The following is a 20,624-nucleotide window of genomic DNA, read 5'->3' as shown; positions in this document are numbered from 1 at the left end:
CACTACCTATTTCATAAGTCCATTTTTGACCTTCAAGTTGTTTTTATTCATCTCTAAACCAAAGACTATTGATACTTCGGGTGGGGGGGGGGGGGAAGGGGGGGCATTGGGAACAGACTAGGGGTCCGCCATGGATTTTGGACTGAAGAAGGGGTCCACCAGCTGAAAAGGTTGGGAAGCCCTTGTATGGAGTATAGACATGTACGGAAGTGAAACATGGACGATAAACAGTTTAGACAAGAAGAGAATAGAAGCTTTTGAAACGTGATGCTACAGAATAATGCTGAAGATTAGATCGTTAGATCGCGTAACTAATGAGGAGGCACTGAACAGAATTGGGGAAAAGAAAAATTTGTGGTACAGCCTGACTGGAAGAAGGGATCTTTTGGTAGGTCAGACGCTGAGGCATCAAGGAATCACCAATTTAGTACGGGGGGGGGGGGGGCGGTTAACTCGTAGAGGAAGAGTAAGAGGTGAATACACTAAGCAGATTCAGAAGGATATAGGTTGCAGTAGGTAGTGGGAGATGAAGAAGCTTGCACAGGATAGAGTGACATGGAGAGCTGCATCAAACAAAGAAAATGGTTCAAATGGCTCTGAGCACTATGGGACTTAACAGCTATGGTAATCAGTCCCATGAACTTAGAACTACTTAAACCTAACTAACCTAAGGACAGCACACAACACCCAGTCATCACGAGGCAGAGAAAATCCCTGACCGCGCCGGGGGGGGGGGGGGGGGGTTGTTTCGGAGAAAGAGACCAAACAGCGTGGTCATCGGTCTCATCGGATTAGGGAAGGATGGGGAAGGAAGTCGGCCGTGCCCTTTCAGAGTAACCATCCCGGCATTTGCCTGGAGCGATCTAGGGAAATCACGGAAAACCTAAATCAGGATGGCCGGACGCGGGATTGAACCGTCGTCCTCCCGAATGCGAGTCCAGTGTGCTAACCACTGCGCCACCTCGCTCGGTACCGCGCCGGGAATCGAACCCGGGAACACGGGCGTGGGAAGCGAGAACGCCACCACACGACCACGAGCTGCGGACTGCATCAAACAAGTGTCTGGACTGAAGACCACGAAAACAACAACAATAACGTACCAGGCTACGTAACAAAATAATTTTCCATCAGCCAATTCCACTATATAAATAACCAGGTACGTTACGGACTTCAATTATCACGATACCTTACCTTTGCGCATGGTGTGCAGCGCCTCGGACGGCAGCCAGTAGCTCCAGAGCTGCGTGAGGTTGTGGTAGGCGCCGGGCGCGTCCTCGTGACCCAGCACGGGGAACACGAACTGGCTGCTGAACGACTGCCGCAGAAGCGCCGTGATGTTCTGCAACGCCGATAGCTGCTGCTCCTGGCCTCGAGCGCCCACGTGCGAAGCGCCGTCCCTGCGGAGAGAGCAACAGGCGCACTTAACAATCGTGGCCAGGGCTGTACCACTAGTAGCACAGCTTTTGGTGCCCCAACATCGAAAAAAGCAAAAGTCAAATTAGCCCCACACTCAGAGAATGTGTGTAGGGCAGCAGATGTCGAATCCTGCATGACTGCTCATGATAAGAGGGGGTGAGTGCTCATTACTTTTTTTTTTTTAACTGCTACAAATACATCTACATGATTGCTCTGCAAATCACAATTAAGTGCCTCGCAGAGGGTTCATCGAACCAACTTCAAGCTATTTCTCTACCATTCCACTCTCGAATAGCGCACGGGAAAAACAAACACCTGTACCTTTCTGTGCGAGCTCTGCTTTCGCCTGCTTTATGATTATGATCATTTCTGTGTATATAAGAGAGCACCTTCAAAGTATTTTCGCTATCGGACGAAAAAGTTGATGACTGAAATTTCATGAGATGATCCTGCTTTAACGAAAAACGGCTTTGTTTTAATGACTGCCACTCCAATTCAAGTGTCACGTCCGTGGCACTCTCTCCCCTCTTTCACGATGGTACAAAACGAACTGCCCTTCTTTTAGCTTTTTCGATGCCTTCCGTCAGTCTCACCGGAGGCGATCTCAAATCGCACAGCAGTACGCCACAAGATAACAGACAAGCGTAGTGTAAGCAGTTGCATTTTCTAAGTGTTACTGACTATAAATCGCAACCTTAGGTTTGTTTTACTCACAACATTATCTATGTGATCGTTCCTATTTACGTTATTTGTAATTATAATCCTTAGGTATTTAGTTCAATCTACAGCCTTTAGATCTGTGTGATTTATTGTGTAACGGAAATTTAGCGAGTTTCCTTTAGTACTCATGTGGATGACTTCCCACTTCTAACTTCTAATTATTTAGAATCAATTGCCACTTTTCGCGAGATACCTTGTCTAAATCGTTTTCCAATTGGTTTTGATACTCTGATGTCTTTACTACTCGATAAACGACTGCATCATCTGCAAACAATCTAAGAGAACAGCTCAGATTGTCTCCTAAATCATTTATGAAGATCGGGGGCAACAGACGGCCTGTAACACTTCCTTGGGGAACACCAGATATTACTTCTCTTTTACTAGATGACTTTCTGCAAATTGCAACCAATTATGACCTTTATGACACGAAATCACGAATCAAGCAATCATCTGATCCGTTAAACCATTGGCATGCAGTTTGACTAGAATGCGCTTGTGAGGAACATCTTATAAGCCTTTCTGCAAATCTAAAAATATGGAATCGGTTCATCCTCTGTCGATAGGATGATTACTTCATGAGAAGAAAGAGCTAATTAAGGTTCAAAAGAACGAAATTTTCTGAATCCGTGATGACTACTTGTCAATAAATCGTTCTAACACATTAAATGTTCCAAAATCCTACTGCAGATCGAAGTAATGCGACTGTATTTCAGCAGATTACTCCCACTTCCTTTCATGTGTAATTGTGTGACCTGTGAAACTTTCCAGTCATTAGGTACAGATCTATGGGAGCGAACGGTTGTATATGACTGTCAAGTATGGAGCTATTGTATCAGCATACTCTGAAAGGAACCTGACTGATATACACTCCTGGAAATGGAAAAAAGAACACATTGACACCGGTGTGTCAGACCCACCATACTTGCTCCGGACACTGCGAGAGGGCTGTACAAGCAATGATCACACGCACGGCACAGCGGACACACCAGGAACCGCGGTGTTGGCCGTCGAATGGCGCTAGCTGCGCAGCATTTGTGCACCGCCGCCGTCAGTGTCAGCCAGTTTGCCGTGGCATACGGAGCTCCATCGCAGTCTTTAACACTGGTAGCATGCCGCGACAGCGTGGACGTGAACCGTATGTGCAGTTGACGGACTTTGAGCGAGGGCGTATAGTGGGCATGCGGGAGGCCGGGTGGACGTACCGCCGAATTGCTCAACACGTGGGGCGTGAGGTCTCCACAGTACATCGATGTTGTCGCCAGTGGTCGGCGGAAGGTGCACGTGCCCGTCGACCTGGGACCGGACCGCAGCGACGCACGGATGCACGCCAAGACCGTAGGATCCTACGCAGTGCCGTAGGGGACCGCACCGCCACTTCCCAGCAAATTAGGGACACTGTTGCTCCTGGGGTATCGGCGAGGACCATTCGCAACCGTCTCCATGAAGCTGGGCTACGGTCCCGCACATCGTTAGGCCGTCTTCCGCTCACGCCCCAACATCGTGCAGCCCGCCTCCAGTGGTATCGCGACAGGCGTGAATGGAGGGACGAATGGAGACGTGTCGTCTTCAGCGATGAGAGTCGCTTCTGCCTTGGTGCCAAAGATGGTCGTATGCGTGTTTGGCGCCGTGCAGGTGAGCGCCACAATCAGGACTGCATACGACCGAGGCACACAGGGCCAACACCCGGCATCATGGTGTGGGGAGCGATCTCCTACACTGGCCGTACACCACTGGTGATCGTCGAGGGGACACTGAATAGTGCACGGTACATCCAAACCGTCATCGAACCCATCGTTCTACCATTCCTAGACCAGCAAGGGAACTTGCTGTTCCAACAGGACAATGCACGTCCGCATGTATCCCGTGCCACCCAATGTGCTCTGGAAGGTGTAAGTCAACTACCCTGGCCAGCTAGATCTCCGGATCTGTCCCCCATTGAGCATGTTTGGGACTGGATGAAGCGTCGTCTCACGCGGTCTGCACGTCCAGCACGAACGCTGGTCCAACTGAGGCGCCAGGTGGAAATGGCATGGCAAGCCGTTCCACAGGACTACATCCAGCATCTCTACGATCGTCTCCATGGGAGAATAGCAGCCTGCATTGCTGCGAAAGGTGGATATACACTGTACTAGTGCCGACATTGTGCATGCTCTGTTGCCTGTGTCTATGTGCCTGTGGTTCTGTCAGTGTGATGATGTGATGTATCTGACCCCAGGAATGTGTCAATAAAGTTTCCCCTTCCTGGGACAATGAATTCACGGTGTTCTTATTTCAATTTCCAGGAGTGTACTATCTGGACTCGAGTTCTTGCCTTTATTAAGAGATTTAGATTGCTTTGCTACATGAAGGACATCTGTTTCTAAGTTACTTATGTTGACAGTTGTTCCAAATTCTAATTCTAGAATATTTGCTTCACCTTCTTTGGTGAAGGTGTTTCGCAACACCGTAGCTAGTAACACTGTTTTAGTGGCACTGTCATCAGTGACATCACTATTATTATCGCACAGTGCAGGTATTGATTGCGTCTTGCCGCTGGTGTACTTTGTATATGACCATAATCTCTCTCGGTTTTCTGACAGATTAAGACAGAGTTTCGTTGTGGAAACTGTTAAAAGCATCTCGCGTTGAAGTTCGTGCTAAGTTTCGAGCTTCTATAAAACCTCGCCCATAATGCACGTTATGCCGTGTAACGTGTGGAGCAGTATCGTGTGGATGACAGTGAAGAGTCTGTGTTGTCATGCTCGAAGGGAAGAAAGAGGATGAATCCTGGAGCTGGCACATAGACTACTCCTCTCGTATTGCACCAATGGCGCCACTTAGTGTAACGTCCCCATCCTAAGGATGGATTACCTTCAACACTGTCACACGCTCTCACTTCATGTGACACTACGGAGAAGTTTGGAATGTAATCCAGGACACTGGCGCAAAGAATGGTGTTCAGGAACTCTATTCATCACTCCTCCACCCCTCGCCTGTCAAATATTGGCAATGAGACTTTCCCACCACTCAAACGCCGCTGCATAAGCGTGCGTCAGCGATCTCGACTACAGAGTTGAGTCCAACACTGCCAAACAAGTCATAATACTCATGAGCAATTGAATCAGACACATCTCCTTTTCTGGGACTTCCAAGGAGGTGTAAGTGCTGGAGCAGGACTCGAACGCAGAACTTATCTGTCACAGTAAATTTCGTAACTACTGTGCTATCAATGCACGACTCAAGACCCGTCCCCGCAACAAGATAGGAAAGTAGGAGAGATTTTCCCAGCGGAAGTAAAACTGTGATGGTGAGCCGTCTTGGTTCTAGATAGCTCAGTCGGTAAAATGATTTCTTGCGACCTACGTGGTTCTGTGTTTGAGTTATGGTCCAGCACAAAAGGCCTGATCTGCCAGAATGTTTCAAAAAAACGTACGCCACCTGATCAAAAGTATCTGCGCGCCTACTAATGCACACTCATATGAAGTGTCAACCCTTCCCCATTATAAGGGCTTGAACTTTGCCTGAGACGTTTTCAAGGATATCTGAATGGCTCTGGAGGAACTGCAGCCCATACTACAACAGATTAAACAAGAGAAGTTAGTTATGTTGGACGCTAGGGTCTTGAACGAAGTCGACATTCTAATTCATCGCAGATGTTCTCTGCGGGCTTCAGGTCTGAAATCTGGGCAGGCCAGTACATTTCAGGAATGTTACTCTACACAAACGATTGCCTCATGGATTCTGCTTAATGAGAGAGTGTATTGTCACAGTTTCCGGGCTCTTCCTCTATTGTACGCAATATATACTGGTGCAAAACATGTTTGTATCTGAGCCATGCGTGGCTCGTGTTCGTTCCATCTCTCATGTAACACCGTGTTTTACCGTACTACCACCTCATTATGTTAATTTGCAATTACTGGTGTCACTGAGTTACTGCCATGCCTGCCCGTGAGTGGCAGCAGCAGCGCTTATCGATATAGGCCCTCCCGTATTATCTTTACTGACTGCTATTACTTCCTGGTCATCGTGTGTAGTGAGTCAGTTGGAACACGCCAGCAGTTCGGACATGGCAGTGTTTGAGTTCATAATTGGCACAAGTTCAGTCAGGGCGCGGCAACAGTGAGGTCCGTACCGCCATGAATCGCCCGACGGCTTCCGACACACATGATTGGAGTGGCGACGACATTGGTTGGTCGTCGGTCGATCGTCTTGCCGGACGACGTGTATTTGGCCGGCGATCGCTTATGGGTTGGCTGTGTGTGCCTACTCGTGATTCGTCCCTGTTATTGTACAGTCACATTGTCTGGTTCTTCGTGCAAGCGTTCATTAAATTGTGTGTAGTTTGTGTGATTTTGACTGACAAGTTATTTTAAACGTTGTCGGTGTACTGGCTCTGAAGAGTCTGTCGGTTGGCGTGGAGCAGTGAGGAATTCTCGGCGGGGTGTAGTGTGGTGGGGCCCGCTGGCGGTCTCTACGTGGTGTTGGAGAGTGTGGCGCTGTTCGCATTGCCACGAGGTCCGTAGCTCACCGACCCTGGACACGAAAGTTGAGTTTTGATTTAACCTACCAGCAAGTCAAGACTGTTCACATTGTGTCGTTGTCGACTGTTGGGATATTCCCGCGAGCAACAAGATGGTTTTCAAGTTGGAAAATTCTAGCCACCCTCCGGTGGTGTTTCATTGTATACGGTTATTTGAACTGCAGTGCACCAGCGGAATCTTCTGCCTTGTGGGACCGTTAAAGTTCCGGTTACCTGCCCTGGGCGTTGACGTAAATTTCAGGCAGTGTAGTTTCCTCATCGTGTTGTTACTGTCCAGCACGGTGTCTAGTTTGACTGCTCAGTGTTTGATTGGTTGTGGGCGCCAATATCTTCTACGTTGTTCCGTTGAACTCCCTGTTGTGCCCTGGTCGGGTGAAGTGAAAGTTATCTTGTCGGTTGATCCACTGACTGTCGGTCGGTTGGGTTGTCGTCGGATCGTGAATGGTTGGCCCAACTGCCTGTCTCACCTAAGCGAGCGCTAGTGTTTGAATTACAGGTCGGCCCTCGAACATCTGGACGCCCCTGTGTGTACTGCCTTATTTTTTTTTTAATTCGTTCTTGTTGTTGGTACTTGTACGGCTTCTAGCCGGTTCTGTGTCTTAAATTAGAGTTTTTTACTCTTAAGGCCTTCAGCCTAGTTTAAAGTACTGTTTCATGTAAGCCCTTTGGCATTTTAAAAATATTTTGAATTTTTATGTCTTCAGCCTTCAGCCGATTTGAATTTAACTTGTTTACTTCAACCTATTGAATTTTTAAGTCTTCGGCCTTCAGCCGGTTAGAGATTCAGTTGTTTGTTCTTAAGACCTTCAGCCTAAATGAAAGAACTGTTTCACATAAGGACTTTGGTATTTAAAAAAAATGAACGTTTTGCAGTTTTAAGTATTCGACCTTCAGCTGATTTGAATTTAACTTGTTTACTTCAGCCTAATTAAAGAACTGTTTTAAGATAAGGATTGCCTTTTAAATTTCTTATTATGCTTGTATTTTAAGTTATTGGCCTTCGGTCGTTTTTAAATTAAAGTGGCTTTCAGGCGCTGATTAAGTTCCAAGGATTAAAGCTGTGCGTTTAAAAAAAATTTTGGGCTCTTGTAATGTTTGATCAAAGAATAAAGTCGTATGTTCAAGTGTAACTGACAGCCCGTTATTTTGGCACCTTCCCACAATTTATTCTATCTGTCCTGTCCTGCGGGTTAAGCAGGGCATTTCAGTATCCTTCCTTATTTTATGGTTTCTTAAACAAAATAAGGTGACCAAATCCCAGTCATTAAAGAAAGCTTCCATACCACTAAACTACAACCTTCGTGCTTCGCTGTTGGCACTACACATGACGACAGGTAACGTTCTCCAGGTGCTAGCCAAACCCAAACACTTCCATCGGCTATAACGTGATACGTCAGTCCAAACCACTTGTTTCCAGCCACCCATGGGCTTCACACTTTACACCTCCACTACCATCGCGGTTTACGAGGAGCAGGTGGACCATTATTGCACATCTTTTTAGCTCCCTGTGAGCTCTCCTGACCGACCCATTCTACTGTTGCTCCTTCCCTACTTCTTTCATATTAGCCGGTACACTTCTCGAGACGTTTGGCGTTCAATTCGGCATCACATATTGTGTCCCGATATTTTTGGTCAGGTAGTGTGTGTACTGCACTGCATAGTGAAAGAATCCTCCTGTAAAACTCCCGTGTTTCAAAAGACAGCGGTCCTGTCACCGTGGTATGTGCAACAGGTGATCTTGTCTGTCGCCGTGTCAGCCGTCAGTTTCACCGAGAACTGCAGGGTGGGCAAACTGTGAGATGTTCGTACATTTAATCGCTATCATATAGCGGATACTCGGTGGATGGGACACTATTCCTCCGAGTGAAGATGGGTGTACTCTAAGTACCGTCTGTTCGAGACAAATGCCGATGGCCGGATTGGTTCAAATGGCTCCGAGCACTATGGGACTTAACTTCTGAGGTCATCAGTCCTCTAGAACCTAGAACTACTTAAACCTAACTAACCTAAGGACATCACACACATCCATGCCCGAGGCAGGATTCGAACCTGCGACCGTAGCGGTCGCGCGGTTCCGAACCGTAGCGCCTAGAACCGCTCGGCCACTCCGGCCGGCGCAGGATTGTCTTGATGACTGAGGTCTCTTACGACTTTTGTGGATCATTGGAGCAGATAGACGGGGCAGAGGGGAGCATGTTACCAATCTATTTGTTCCGGACGACAGGGGCTATTGAGTAAGCAGGCTGCTGCTGTTTCACACAAAGCATCCGATTACTGGACGGCAAGGAAGTCGTGAAGCCAAGTTTGGAGCAAATTTTGAAACGAAAACAATTTTAATGGAGGTTGCCTGAGAAGGACAAAAAAGGTGATAATACAGAAGATAACGAGTATTTTTTTCTCATGTTAATAGTGCGGAATGATGTTGAACAGTAGCAGCTTGTAAGTTCTACTGACGATGTGCAAAAAAAAGTGTGTTGCTAGGAATTCTCTTTCCGATGTACGTCTGCTCAGCTGAGTGGTAACGTGCTTGCCTCCCATGCAGCAGGCCCGGGTTAGATTACCGGCCGGGTTGGTGATTTTCTCCGCTCGTGCACTGGGTGTTGTGTTGTCCTCACAATGAATGCATCTCTATCACCGGCATGCAAGTCGCCCCATATGGCGTCGACTGAAATAAGACTTGCGCTCAGCGGCCGAATTTCCCCAGATGGGGGCCAACAATGCCGTAGGATTATTTCATTTCTTTCCGATACCAGAACACCACAAGAATTCTGTGAAAATCGTACGGCTCTCAACGCGCAAGCATCGGCTGAGGTTGAATATGTTTATCTATGAGCTTGCCATCAATTTTATAGAAATTTGTATGACAACAAAATGGATTAATGTGCTTCAGGATTTTAAAATATGCTCCAATATGGTCTACATTTATCATTCCTGCTTTTAAAAATATGTTTCCCTTCTCCTTACGAATTATCTTCAAAATCTGACAGCCTTTGCTAACTTTTTCAAAGAAAAGGGTAAAGTAAATACTCGCTGATGGTAGCGTATAATGTCCTTGAAGACGGACACCTGAAGGAAAAGTAGTGTTTCGCATTAGGCAGATTTTCCATTCTACTTTATCAACATTTTTGACAGTCATGTGCGCATTAACACAGGAAGAAAATTTCAATATATATTTCGGCCTTTCGATATAGTTTTAGAGTGGGTTTCAATTGAGTTTTGATAATATATGACTGGGTATCTCAGAACCACATTTGAACTGCATTATTCGGATCAACAGTGTATTCACACGCCTCACGACGGAAGAGATCTGTCAAACTGTGTAATGTTATGGCCAAATTACAGTGGCAGTGTCAGCCAACCTGTGTGCTCATTACACAGCAATTAATAACAGGAATTCAATTCGAATTTCCCAACATATTTTCCTTTAATAACTTGAAAATGTTTGTAATGATTTTCTATTTCTGGCATTAAACGAAAGTGTGGTTAATGTCTTACGGTTTTGTGTCCTGTCCAATTTGTTGCCTCGGATTTTAAGGAGAGGATTTTTACTGTACTGCTGGGTGAATGGCTCACCCAGGTTTTAGGTAAGAGGTCAGCCAGTCACGATTACCTACTTGTTTCACGTAGATTTCTGTTCTCTTTTCCTTGTGTTCCTTTTTAGTGCGTTCCTTCTCCTCTTGTTTTGCCTCTGTATGTGAGGATTTGGAACTGCGTCAGGTCTGTGTCTTTTAGCCGTTCTCCTTGTTCGCTGTCCGTCTTCGTCCCTTCACCGCATGTGTTCTTGTTTCTATGCGTTTGGGCGCTGATGACCATGGTGTTTAGCACCCGAAAACCTCAAACCACACACACACACAGAACAGTAAAATTTAAAATACCGCGATGCTGAGCAACCTATTAGCCGAAGGGTAGAGGACTGCTCTCAACTCACAGACAACAGAGATCTGACTACATTGCAGAAAATGGTTACTCACATACTGCTAATAAAATGTTGTTTGCACGAAAGATCAAGTGGTCTGTGTTCTTGCCAAAGATTAGCAATAACTTTAGGGATAATTTGTTCGAGCAGCTTGACATAGCATATGGGAAATGCAGCTTGACATAGTATATGGGAAATGTTAGGGAATACAGTGTTATACGTTTAGTTTAACGTTGGGAGGGGCGTAATGGCGCTCAAGATTATCACGCCAGGCCAAATTCTGAGCTGATCATAATCTTCAATAAAGGACTAGACTCTATGGAGATAGCTAAAGTTTCAGTGCGATTTACGAAGCCTATCTATGTAGATATGTGTGTGCTGGACCTCTCTAAATTCCACATGTACCACTTTCTTTTAAAGTTCGCTAAGCAGCTCCTTGATAATCCAAAGTTACTTTATGTGGTTACGTGAAGTCTCATATGCTGGGTGCATGACCATTATCGGTATGAAGTAATTAGTTACCTTTCCGGGGAATTCGGCAAATCCGGATTCGGGGTGATAATTCTTACTGTGTAACATCGCAAAATAGTAAGATTATCGATCTGAAGAAAGACAAGGCGAACGGCTCAAATGGTTCAAATAGCTCTAAGCACTATGGGACTTAACATCTGAGGTCATCAGTCCCCTAGACTTAGCACTACTTAAACCTAACTAACCTAAGGACAACACACATATCCATGCCCGAGGCAGGATTCGAACCTGCAACCGTAGCAGTAGCGCGGTTCCGGACTGAAACGCCTAGAACCGCTCGGCCACAGTGGCCCGCGCGAACGCTGGAGTGATTGTGAAGTCTGCAGTTCTCTTATCTATAGCGTATGGATACCCTATAGATACTGAGTGACAATTAATGAACTGTATGGAAAAAGGCAACTTAGTTACAAACTATGGCGTGCGCACACATTATCCGACATGTAAATATAACTACAGATAATCGGATTTACGTTATGTTACGTTCGATAACCTCCGCCATCATTGGCGTCGATGTGGCGCAGACGAATAGCGAAATTCTGCTTGATCCGCTGAAGTATCGGAACGTCGTTGCTGTCGATGACCTCCTGTGTAGCTGTTTTCAGCTTTGCCATTGTTTTGGAACTATTGTTGTACACTTTTCTTTAACATAGCCCAACAAAAAGGAGTCTCATGTGTTCAGATCCCGAGAATATGGCCAATCGAGGCCCATGCCAGTGGCCTCTGGGTACCCCAGAGCCAGAATGCGGTCTCCAAAGTGCTCCTCCAGGACGTCACTCCCCTGCTTCGATGCGGTCGAGCTCTGGCTTGCATGAACCACATCTTGTCCAGATCAGAGTCACTTTGGGTAAAGGGGATGAAATCATCTTCCAAAAGTTTCACGTACCGTTGGGTAGTCACCGTGCCCTCAAGGAATATCGCACCGATAATTCCGTGAATGGACATAGCACACCACACAGTCAGCTGTTGAGAGTGAAGAGACTTATTGCTCGCGAAATGCAGTCCCCCTAAATGCGCCAATTTTGCTTATCGACGAATCCATCCAAATGAAAGTGGGGTTTGTCGCTAAACCAAACATCAATGCGCATACTAATTCCCATCGTGCCCCGCGGCCAACCGTGCAGTTAGAACGTCATAACGCAAACCGGTCAGAAACTATGACGATTTCATTTCATATAGTTGTAATTATCACCCTGTACTTGTGCCACCCAAAGGCGGGGTAAGGGTGTGCAGCAGGCGACCTCAGTGTGGTGCTGCACCTAAGCCAGTATATATGGTGCGCCAAGTAGTCTTTCGATCGCGAGGTCATGTGATCCACACCACTCGCAACCGAAAGTCTGTTTCTTCACGGCATGACAACAAGCTATTCGTCCATGAAGACGAGACTAGTGCTCTATCATTCTCAGACTCTATTCACCAGAATGTGACTGAATTCCTGTTATGTGGATGAGGTATTTATTTGTGAATACAGTGAGGGACATGTTTGCATGCCGAGTAGTGGCAGTGTGAGTCTGCCTGTCATAAGTATTTATGAATCTGTGTGTGAGTGCGTGTGTGTGTGTGTGTGTGTGTGTGTGTGTGTGTGTGTGTGTGTGTGTGTGGTTCCTACAGTTGCTGCTGCTGCTCTTGTTACTTCTGTAAATATAATATATATAATAAATATCACCTTTCTCACACTGTCTCTCTCTCTCTGCTATTAATGATTAATGAGTGTTTATTCCTGCATACACAATCTAAATGAAAGCAAATAACTAAACAATCACTTATAAATCTATGATGTAGTTATGAAATGAAATTACAAAAATATTTCTTTGTAAATATATTGTAATTGAAAGTAATAACAAAGAGCTTTTTGGAAATATAGATTGTAAATATGTAATAAAAAAAGTATGTGTATGATTAATAAAAAATGTTCATTTTCTTTTTCTTCCTGTTTATTTTTGAAATATCCTCTTTCGATGCCTATAAATTTTTCATATATTAATGATGACGGGAGTCACAAAAATATAAGGAAGCGAGTTCTGAACAGACATCCGCCCCCCCCCCCCCCCACACACACACACACCAAACATTTCTGTTTTACGTGCATTCAATTCAGCTTGGATTGCATTCAGTCCTATCAGAGCAATTACATACACTAAGATTCCCTCAGTGAATTCCACATCCAAACTTAAAGGATCAGCTTTCATGGATCGTGGCACATGAGGAATACACGTTCTGATACACAGATCTAGCTGGTCCAACCTCACTCTTCTGGCTTGCAGATACGTAATACAGTCGTCAAATGCTTCTCTAACATGCTGCTGCCAGCGACACAGTTTGTCTGACACAGTCATTAATGTATATTACAGGTCACATAAATGCACTACACTTGAATGTACGATGTATCTGGCTGCACCATCACTGCAGCATTACCTCTCCATACATGTCCACTACTACTGCTTTACCTTTTATCACTTAATTGGCGTAAGCAGAGAACAGTACTCATCAATAAGTTTTCTTTCAATGTATTCAGTCCTGCCACACGGGTAGTCTAATCCTAATCACTTATATCTCACTTCGTTCCAACTTTGCTACACATTCTGGATGTCGATAACAGTTTCAGAGTCCCTGTCTGGCAACGTTCTGATAGAATTAGTACTCTTGTGCAGTTTCTATGCTGCTGCTACTGGCAGGGGTCGATCGAACGCCAGCAGGTCTGGGAGCTCTAACGCAGACTGTTGTAATCTTCTTACCTGGCTATTTGCTCGTGTTGAATGCGTTTCATCCTGATTATTGCTCGAAGTACTCGACGCAAGTGGCCCTTGTGTTGCACAGGTATCTGATAGTATGAACTACTGCTCCACGTGGAGCCCATTGGCCGAAATGCATCGACACTCTAACGCTGTTGGACCCCTCCCCCGCCCCCCAACCCACCCCCAGGATGGTGGGATCGGGGAATGGGGGAGGGGAGACCGAGAGGACACGAGGGTACAGAGAGAGACGTAAGAGACCAATTACATACCAATTAATTTAGTTGTGTCTGCTTGCTTAGCTGAGTGGTAACGTGCTTGCCTCCCAAGTAACAGCGGCCCCGTGTTCGATTCCCGTTCGGGTTGGAAATGTTCCCCGCTCGTGTGCTGAGTGCTGTGTCGTCCTCATCATCCGTTTCATCCTCATCACTGGCACGAGAGTCGCCTAATGTGGCGTCTGCTGAAATGCACTCGGCGGCCGAACTGTCTCTGATGTGGCCTCCCCACCACCAATGTCAGACGATCATTTTTTAATTGAGTTGCTATCTTCTCATGGATCAATAAATACGTAAATAAGATAAAATATTATGGAGAAGGTACTGTCATCCAACTGGTTTGTGTACAATTATGTATATCAAGATAAGGTGACACTTATGTGAGATTCGTTCCATTACTGTTTCCTATATTTTGAAAAGATTGATTCCTGCCAGAGAATAATCGGGACATGAAATGGAAGGGGTGGGATGGAAAACAAGGAAGTCGATCTCACTGTTCTACTAGAAAATGGCTCTGAGCACCGTGGAACTTAACATCGGAATTCATCAGTCCCCTAGAACTTAGAACTACTTAAACCTAACTAATCTAAGGACGTCACACACATACATGCCCGAGGCAGGATTCGAACCTGCGACCGTAGCAGTCGCGCGGTTCCGGACTGAAACGCCTAGAACCGCTTGGCTACCGCGGCCGGCTGTTCTACTAGACTGGCGGATATAAGATACAGGGTTGGCTGTGATTGACAGTGATAAATAATAAACAGTCTAAGAGAAAAATAAAAAAAATCACATACTGCTTACAAAATGTTATTTGCAGCATAGATCAAGTGGTCTGTGTTCTTGTCAAAAATTAGCAATAACTTTAATGATCATTTGTTCGAGTAGCATTCCACACATTACCCTCTCCCTGACTCACAATTGAACACCAAGTGCTTCCTCGCTTCTTGAGAACAAAATTCGCCTTAAATGTACAGTAATGATATATACACTCCTGGAAATGGAAAAAAGAACACATTGACACCGGTGTGTCAGACCCACCATACTTGCTCCGGACACTGCGAGAGGGCTGTACAAGCAATGATCACACGCACGGCACAGCGGACACACCAGGAACCGCGGTGTTGGCCGTCGAATGGCGCTAGCTGCGCAGCATTTGTGCACCGCCGCCGTCAGTGTCAGCCAGTTTGCCGTGGCATACGGAGCTCCATCAAAGTCTTTAGCACTGGTAGCATGCCGCGACAGCGTGTACGTGAACCGTATGTGCAGTTGACGGACTTTGAGCGAGGGCGTATAGTGGGCATGCGGGAGGCCGGGTGGACGTACCGCCGAATTGCTCAACACGTGGGACGTGAGGTCTCCACAGTACATCGATGTTGTCGCCAGTGGTCGGCGGAAGGTGCACGTGCCCGTCGACCTGGGACCGGACCGCAGCGACGCACGGATGCACGCCAAGACCGTAGGATCCTACGCAGTGCCGTAGGGGACCGCACCGCCACTTCCCAGCAAATTAGGGACACTGTTGCTCCTGGGGTATCCGCGAGGACCATTCGCAACCGTCTCCATGAAGCTGGGCTACGGTCCCGCACACCGTTAGGCCGTCTTCCGCTCACGCCCCAACATCGTGCAGCCCGCCTCCAGTGGTGTCGCGACAAGCGTGAATGGAGGGACGAATGGAGACGTGTTGTCTTCAGCGATGAGAGTCGCTTCTGCCTTGGTGCCAATGATGGTCGTATGCGTGTTTGTCGCCGTGCAGGTGAGCGCCACAATCAGGACTGCATACGACCGAGGCACACAGGGCCAACACTCGGCATCATGGTGTGGGGAGCGATCTCCTACACTGGCCGTACACCACTGGTGATCGTCGAGGGGACACTGAATAGTGCACGGTACATCCAAACCGTCATCGAACCCATCGTTCTACCATTCCTAGACCGGCAAGGGAACTTGCTGTTCCAACAGGACAATGCACGTCCGCATGTATCCCGTGCCACCCAACGTGCTCTAGAAGGTGTAAGTCAACTACCCTGGCCAGCAAGATCTCCGGATCTGTCCCCCATTGAGCATGTTTGGGACTGGATGAAGCGTCGTCTCACGCGGTCTGCACGTCCAGCACGAACGCTGGTCCAACTGAGGCGCCAGGTGGAAATGGCATGGCAAGCCGTTCCACAGGACTACATCCAGCATCTCTACGATCGTCTCCATGGGAGAATAGCAGCCTGCATTGCTGCGAAAGGTGGATATACACTTTACTAGTGCCGACATTGTGCATGCTCTGTTGCCTGTGTCTATGTGCCTGTGGTTCTGTCAGTGTGATCATGTGATGTATCTGACCCCAGGAATGTGTCAATAAAGTTTCCCCTTCCTGGGACAATGAATTCACGGTGTTCTTATTTCAATTTCCAGGAGTGTATACCGACTAAAGCGTCATAAGACTAATTTCCCTTATGAATGCGATGCAGGACGATGTGTGGAACATGGACTCCGGGAAAAATTAAGGATCCTTTACAATCCGTTACGCTCAACCGTTGGCCACAACACACGGATATTAGTGTATTCTATACCCCAGAACCTCAGCGATTGACGTTCCAAATATGGTTCGTACGTAAGACGACCTGTGGGGCCACACAAACACACTCATTTTCGTAGTGTGTACTTCAACCCATTCTGACACGATTTAGGAAGATTGTTTTTTCTAAAGCTTTAGATTGCCTGCGGGGCGTGATAGTCACACAAGGAATGGTCATAACATTTTAATTAACCTTCGAAGAAACCGACAGGACCATGAAAAGTGTTAGTGTGTAGTCCTGGTTACTTATTCGCCCTTCAATGTGACACATTTTTCCCAACGAAAGATGACTTGGAGGAGACATTTGCAGAAGTATGATTTCGAGCTGCTCAAGAAGTCTCTCACCACCAAAATTACCTCATCAGCATTCTGGAAATGCCAGCCACACAATGAAGGAAAGGGAAAGCCGTCACTAGATGGAGAATGTAGGGAATTAGGCAAAATTTGATAGACTAAAGAAGCATTGTGTATGACAGTGCCTTGTGCGAAGTGAGTGGAGTTCCAGGGCAAAAACCACCTCTTGGAAAGTTTCGTCTTCTCAGCCTCTCGAAATCTCCTCAGGAGATTTCGGTACAATCCTTCAGTAAGGGTTTGCGCCTTACAAACGTAATTAGTTGGCCCCAAACCATCTCAGTCACGAAAAACAGATTGACCACGTTCAGACGTTCGCTTTTTCTGGTGGTATGGGAACCACACATCAGGAGCCGCTGCCTGCATTGCTCCTTTGTCTCGGGGTTACAGTGATCGACCTAGCAGCTCGCCCATTGGCGTTAGGGATGGGGAGGGAGGAGGGGCGACGGAATAGGGAAGTCATCCTCACATACAGATGGTCTTCCATTTCGTCCTTCGTCATTCACATGTGTCACACCAAATCACCAGCATATGATGATGTATTTTTGCCATACATTTCCAGCATCTCAGCATGAACTGATGAAGTGTTGTTAGATTTTAGGCGCAGTGTAACGACACGGGCCCATTCGAGGACGAATTCCGAATTATAAGCACTTGCTGTCACGCGCTGGCTCAGCATAACGTCATGGCAGCAGCTCCTCAATCACGACACAGTCCCTCGGGCCATGACAAGCCTTAGAGACATTTCAATTGCTCTTGGAGAGGTCTGTACGATATCTGCAGTATGAAGTCGAAAATTCGTTGGCTGCGAATTCCTTGACATGGCCTGCGTTAGGTATAGATATACTACTAAATAGTGACATATGAAAATTTTTGCTAGACTATGACTCGGATTTCCTCTTTATCCCGATCTGTAGCCTTAACTACTTCGCCTATCCGTGCACGCTCCCCAGAAACACACAGGCTTCCGTAAGTCACCGATTACCCCATAAATCGTAGTCCACTAAGATGGACGAAATCTTGTTCCGTCTGGGGAGCATGCACACATGCTAAAGTGGTGAAGACTACCGCTCACAACCAGCGGGACATCCAAAATCGAGTACCGGTCCGGCAGAAGGTTTTATATTTCACAATTGGGTAGCAGATGTATACCTAATACAGCTGGTGTCAAGGAATTCAGTAAATTAATTTCGAGGTATTTCGTACAGCTGCAGATCGTCATCAGTGTTTGTTCTTCCAAATATGCTTGTAATTAAGACCTATGCTGTAGGATATAAAGATAGCCTCCGAACGGGCTGATGATGGGTGGAGCCGGGCTTGAAATTAGCGTCTGCCTTGTGTACTCTTCCGCCGTGAGGTCGCCAACACTATTTCGCCACCTATACGCGACCGCCAGCCTGGTGATACAACCGAAGCTTAGATGGACCAGGGGTCAGGTATGACCCTCGAAGCACCGAGCCATTGGGATGCACCACTGCCTCTCTCCAGCCACCGCTCTGCGATGACACTGGGCAACGCCGCCGACAACCACCGGGCGCTGGAGATGATGCGCTCATGTCTGACATAGCACTGCGAGGTAGGTTGAAAGACGCGTCTGAGCAGAGCCGCGCGTACGAGAAGTGTTGACACCAGCCTTCCCAGGCCGGAATTTCAACCTCGCCTCATATCCACTTCCCGTGTACGCGCAGCTTCTACACCGGTCTAATAAAAAAGTCAGTCAATTATATCGTCAATCACTGGCTGCCCGCAACTTCTTCACCTGCACCCCAGCTTCACCAGAGAGCCTCACGCCCACATCGATCTACACCCTTACGGTACAAAACGAATTAAAGCGCGATATTTCATTGTATCAGTGTGATAAGCCATTTTATTTTTTCACCTGTTGTAGGAGGATTTGATTTTGTGCGAGACATGTGGGCGTAAACAGACATAATACAGGACATAATTAATAGAATTTACTAACAAGGAGGACAGGTTCCTTGCAGCAAAAGACGAAAAAAAGGCCATTGAAATGTGCTTGGTTTTCGAGTTACTAATGAAATTTTACGATTTAGGTGATTATACCTCATCACAGATAACTTGTGTTAATAAATGCTCGAAATTTCCTCTTTTGCATCTAAAAACTCATGCACTCGTCGAATTATGGGCTGTTACACCCATTCAGCTACTCCTTGATGGTTTAGAAAAGTTTCGCAAGCCTCCCTGACAAGTCGATTAAGAGCTTCTGCATCCAGGTCGTCTGCTGCGTAGACCAATTGTCTACGGAACGTTTTGCGGTGGCCGGCCGAAGTGGTCGAGCGGTTCTAGGCGCTACAGTCTGGAACCGCGTGACCGCTACGGTCGCAGGTTCGAATCCTGCCTCGAGCATGGATGTGTGTGTTGTCCTTAGGTTAGTTAGGTTTAATAGTTCTAAGTTCTATGGGACTGATGACCACAGCAGTTAGGTCCCATAGTGCTCAGAGCCATTTTGAACCATCTGAAGCGTTTTGCGGTCTATATCCAATTGGTACACATAAAAAATCGAGATGGTGCACCAACAGTAATCTCATGATGCACAGCAATGTTCTGAATTTGCTCTTCAGTTTCTGGCACGGATCGAAGTTGATAACGTATGGCCGGGCGATATTCTATGGAGTGATCATGGTAGTGGATCGTGTCCCCAGCGATAATAATCGAAAGGACTGAGGGCAGGGCAGCGTGCTGGCCATAGAACTGGTCCTCCGCTACTTGTCCGTCTGTGACGGTAGATACCAGGGAGTACATTTCTAAAGCTGAGACTGAAATGTGATAGAGCTCAATCATGCATTAGCAACACGTTTCTGTTACATTGCAAGGGTCCGTCTTATAATAGGACTAGGAGGATGTTCTGATTATAGTTCCTGTAAGCGTGCTGGGAGAACGTATGGCACTACCAGACAGTCTCTCACAATTCCAGCTCAAACATTACTCTTAGACTGACGCTGATGTCTAGTCCGTAGTGTAACATGAGGATTGCGACCAGCTCATATGTGTTGGCTGTGGAAATTTGTTATTCCATCTCCTCCAATGTTGTTTCGTCTGCAAGAAAAAAAAACTTAAGAGACAAATGACTCTGTACAATATGGGACTTAACTTCTGCCGGCCGTAGTGGCCGCGCGGTTCTGGCGCTGCAGTCTGGAACCGCGAGACCGCTACGGTCGCAGGTTCGAATCCTGCCTCGGGCATGGATGTGTGTGATGTCCTTAGGTTAGTTAGGTTTAACTAGTTCTAAGTTCTAGGGGACTAATGACCTCAGCAGTTGAGTCCCATAGTGCTCAGAGCCATTTGAACCATTTTTTTGAGGACCTGTTCTGTGCGCTTGTTAAATGTTACAGCTGGCTGGCTGGTGTTTTGGAGTAAGCGCTACCTTTCCACCTACTGGTACCGGGGCTGTGAAATCCTGAGTAACGGGAGGTGACTCCGGGTCGAAGCTCGAGAAGTGGGTCTTGTACGAACCGCCGGCTTTCGCCTTCTGCCTTGGCTTCTCCAAGTTAAGTTTTCGTTAGGCCTTCGAGCGACGTGGCGCCACTCCTCACTAATTAATTCTGCTGATAATTATGTGTACTCAGGTAATTATTACATT

At 46.7% G+C, this 20,624-nt stretch overlaps 1 protein-coding gene and 1 non-coding gene across 2 annotated transcripts in view; both read right to left on the bottom strand.

The window, feature by feature from the left end:
• Positions 1–20,624, bottom strand: part of LOC126235491 (acid sphingomyelinase-like phosphodiesterase 3a) — a 513,776-nt gene that overhangs the window by 89,298 nt on the left and 403,854 nt on the right. The window contains exon 5 of the mRNA XM_049944243.1: positions 1,192–1,397. Within this exon, the coding sequence (XP_049800200.1) occupies positions 1,192–1,397 (206 nt within the window). The remainder of the gene's footprint in view (positions 1–1,191; positions 1,398–20,624) is intronic.
• On the bottom strand, positions 8,684–8,767 carry Trnap-cgg (transfer RNA proline (anticodon CGG)). Its single transcript has one exon. It is a non-coding gene; the product is annotated as a tRNA-Pro (tRNA).

This window comes from Schistocerca nitens, chromosome 1 (genome assembly GCF_023898315.1).
Source record: "Schistocerca nitens isolate TAMUIC-IGC-003100 chromosome 1, iqSchNite1.1, whole genome shotgun sequence".
Classification (NCBI taxonomy): Eukaryota; Metazoa; Arthropoda; class Insecta; order Orthoptera; family Acrididae; genus Schistocerca; species Schistocerca nitens.
The sequence above is the reverse complement of the archived record's forward strand: the minus strand, read 5'-3'. Positions and strand labels throughout refer to the sequence as shown.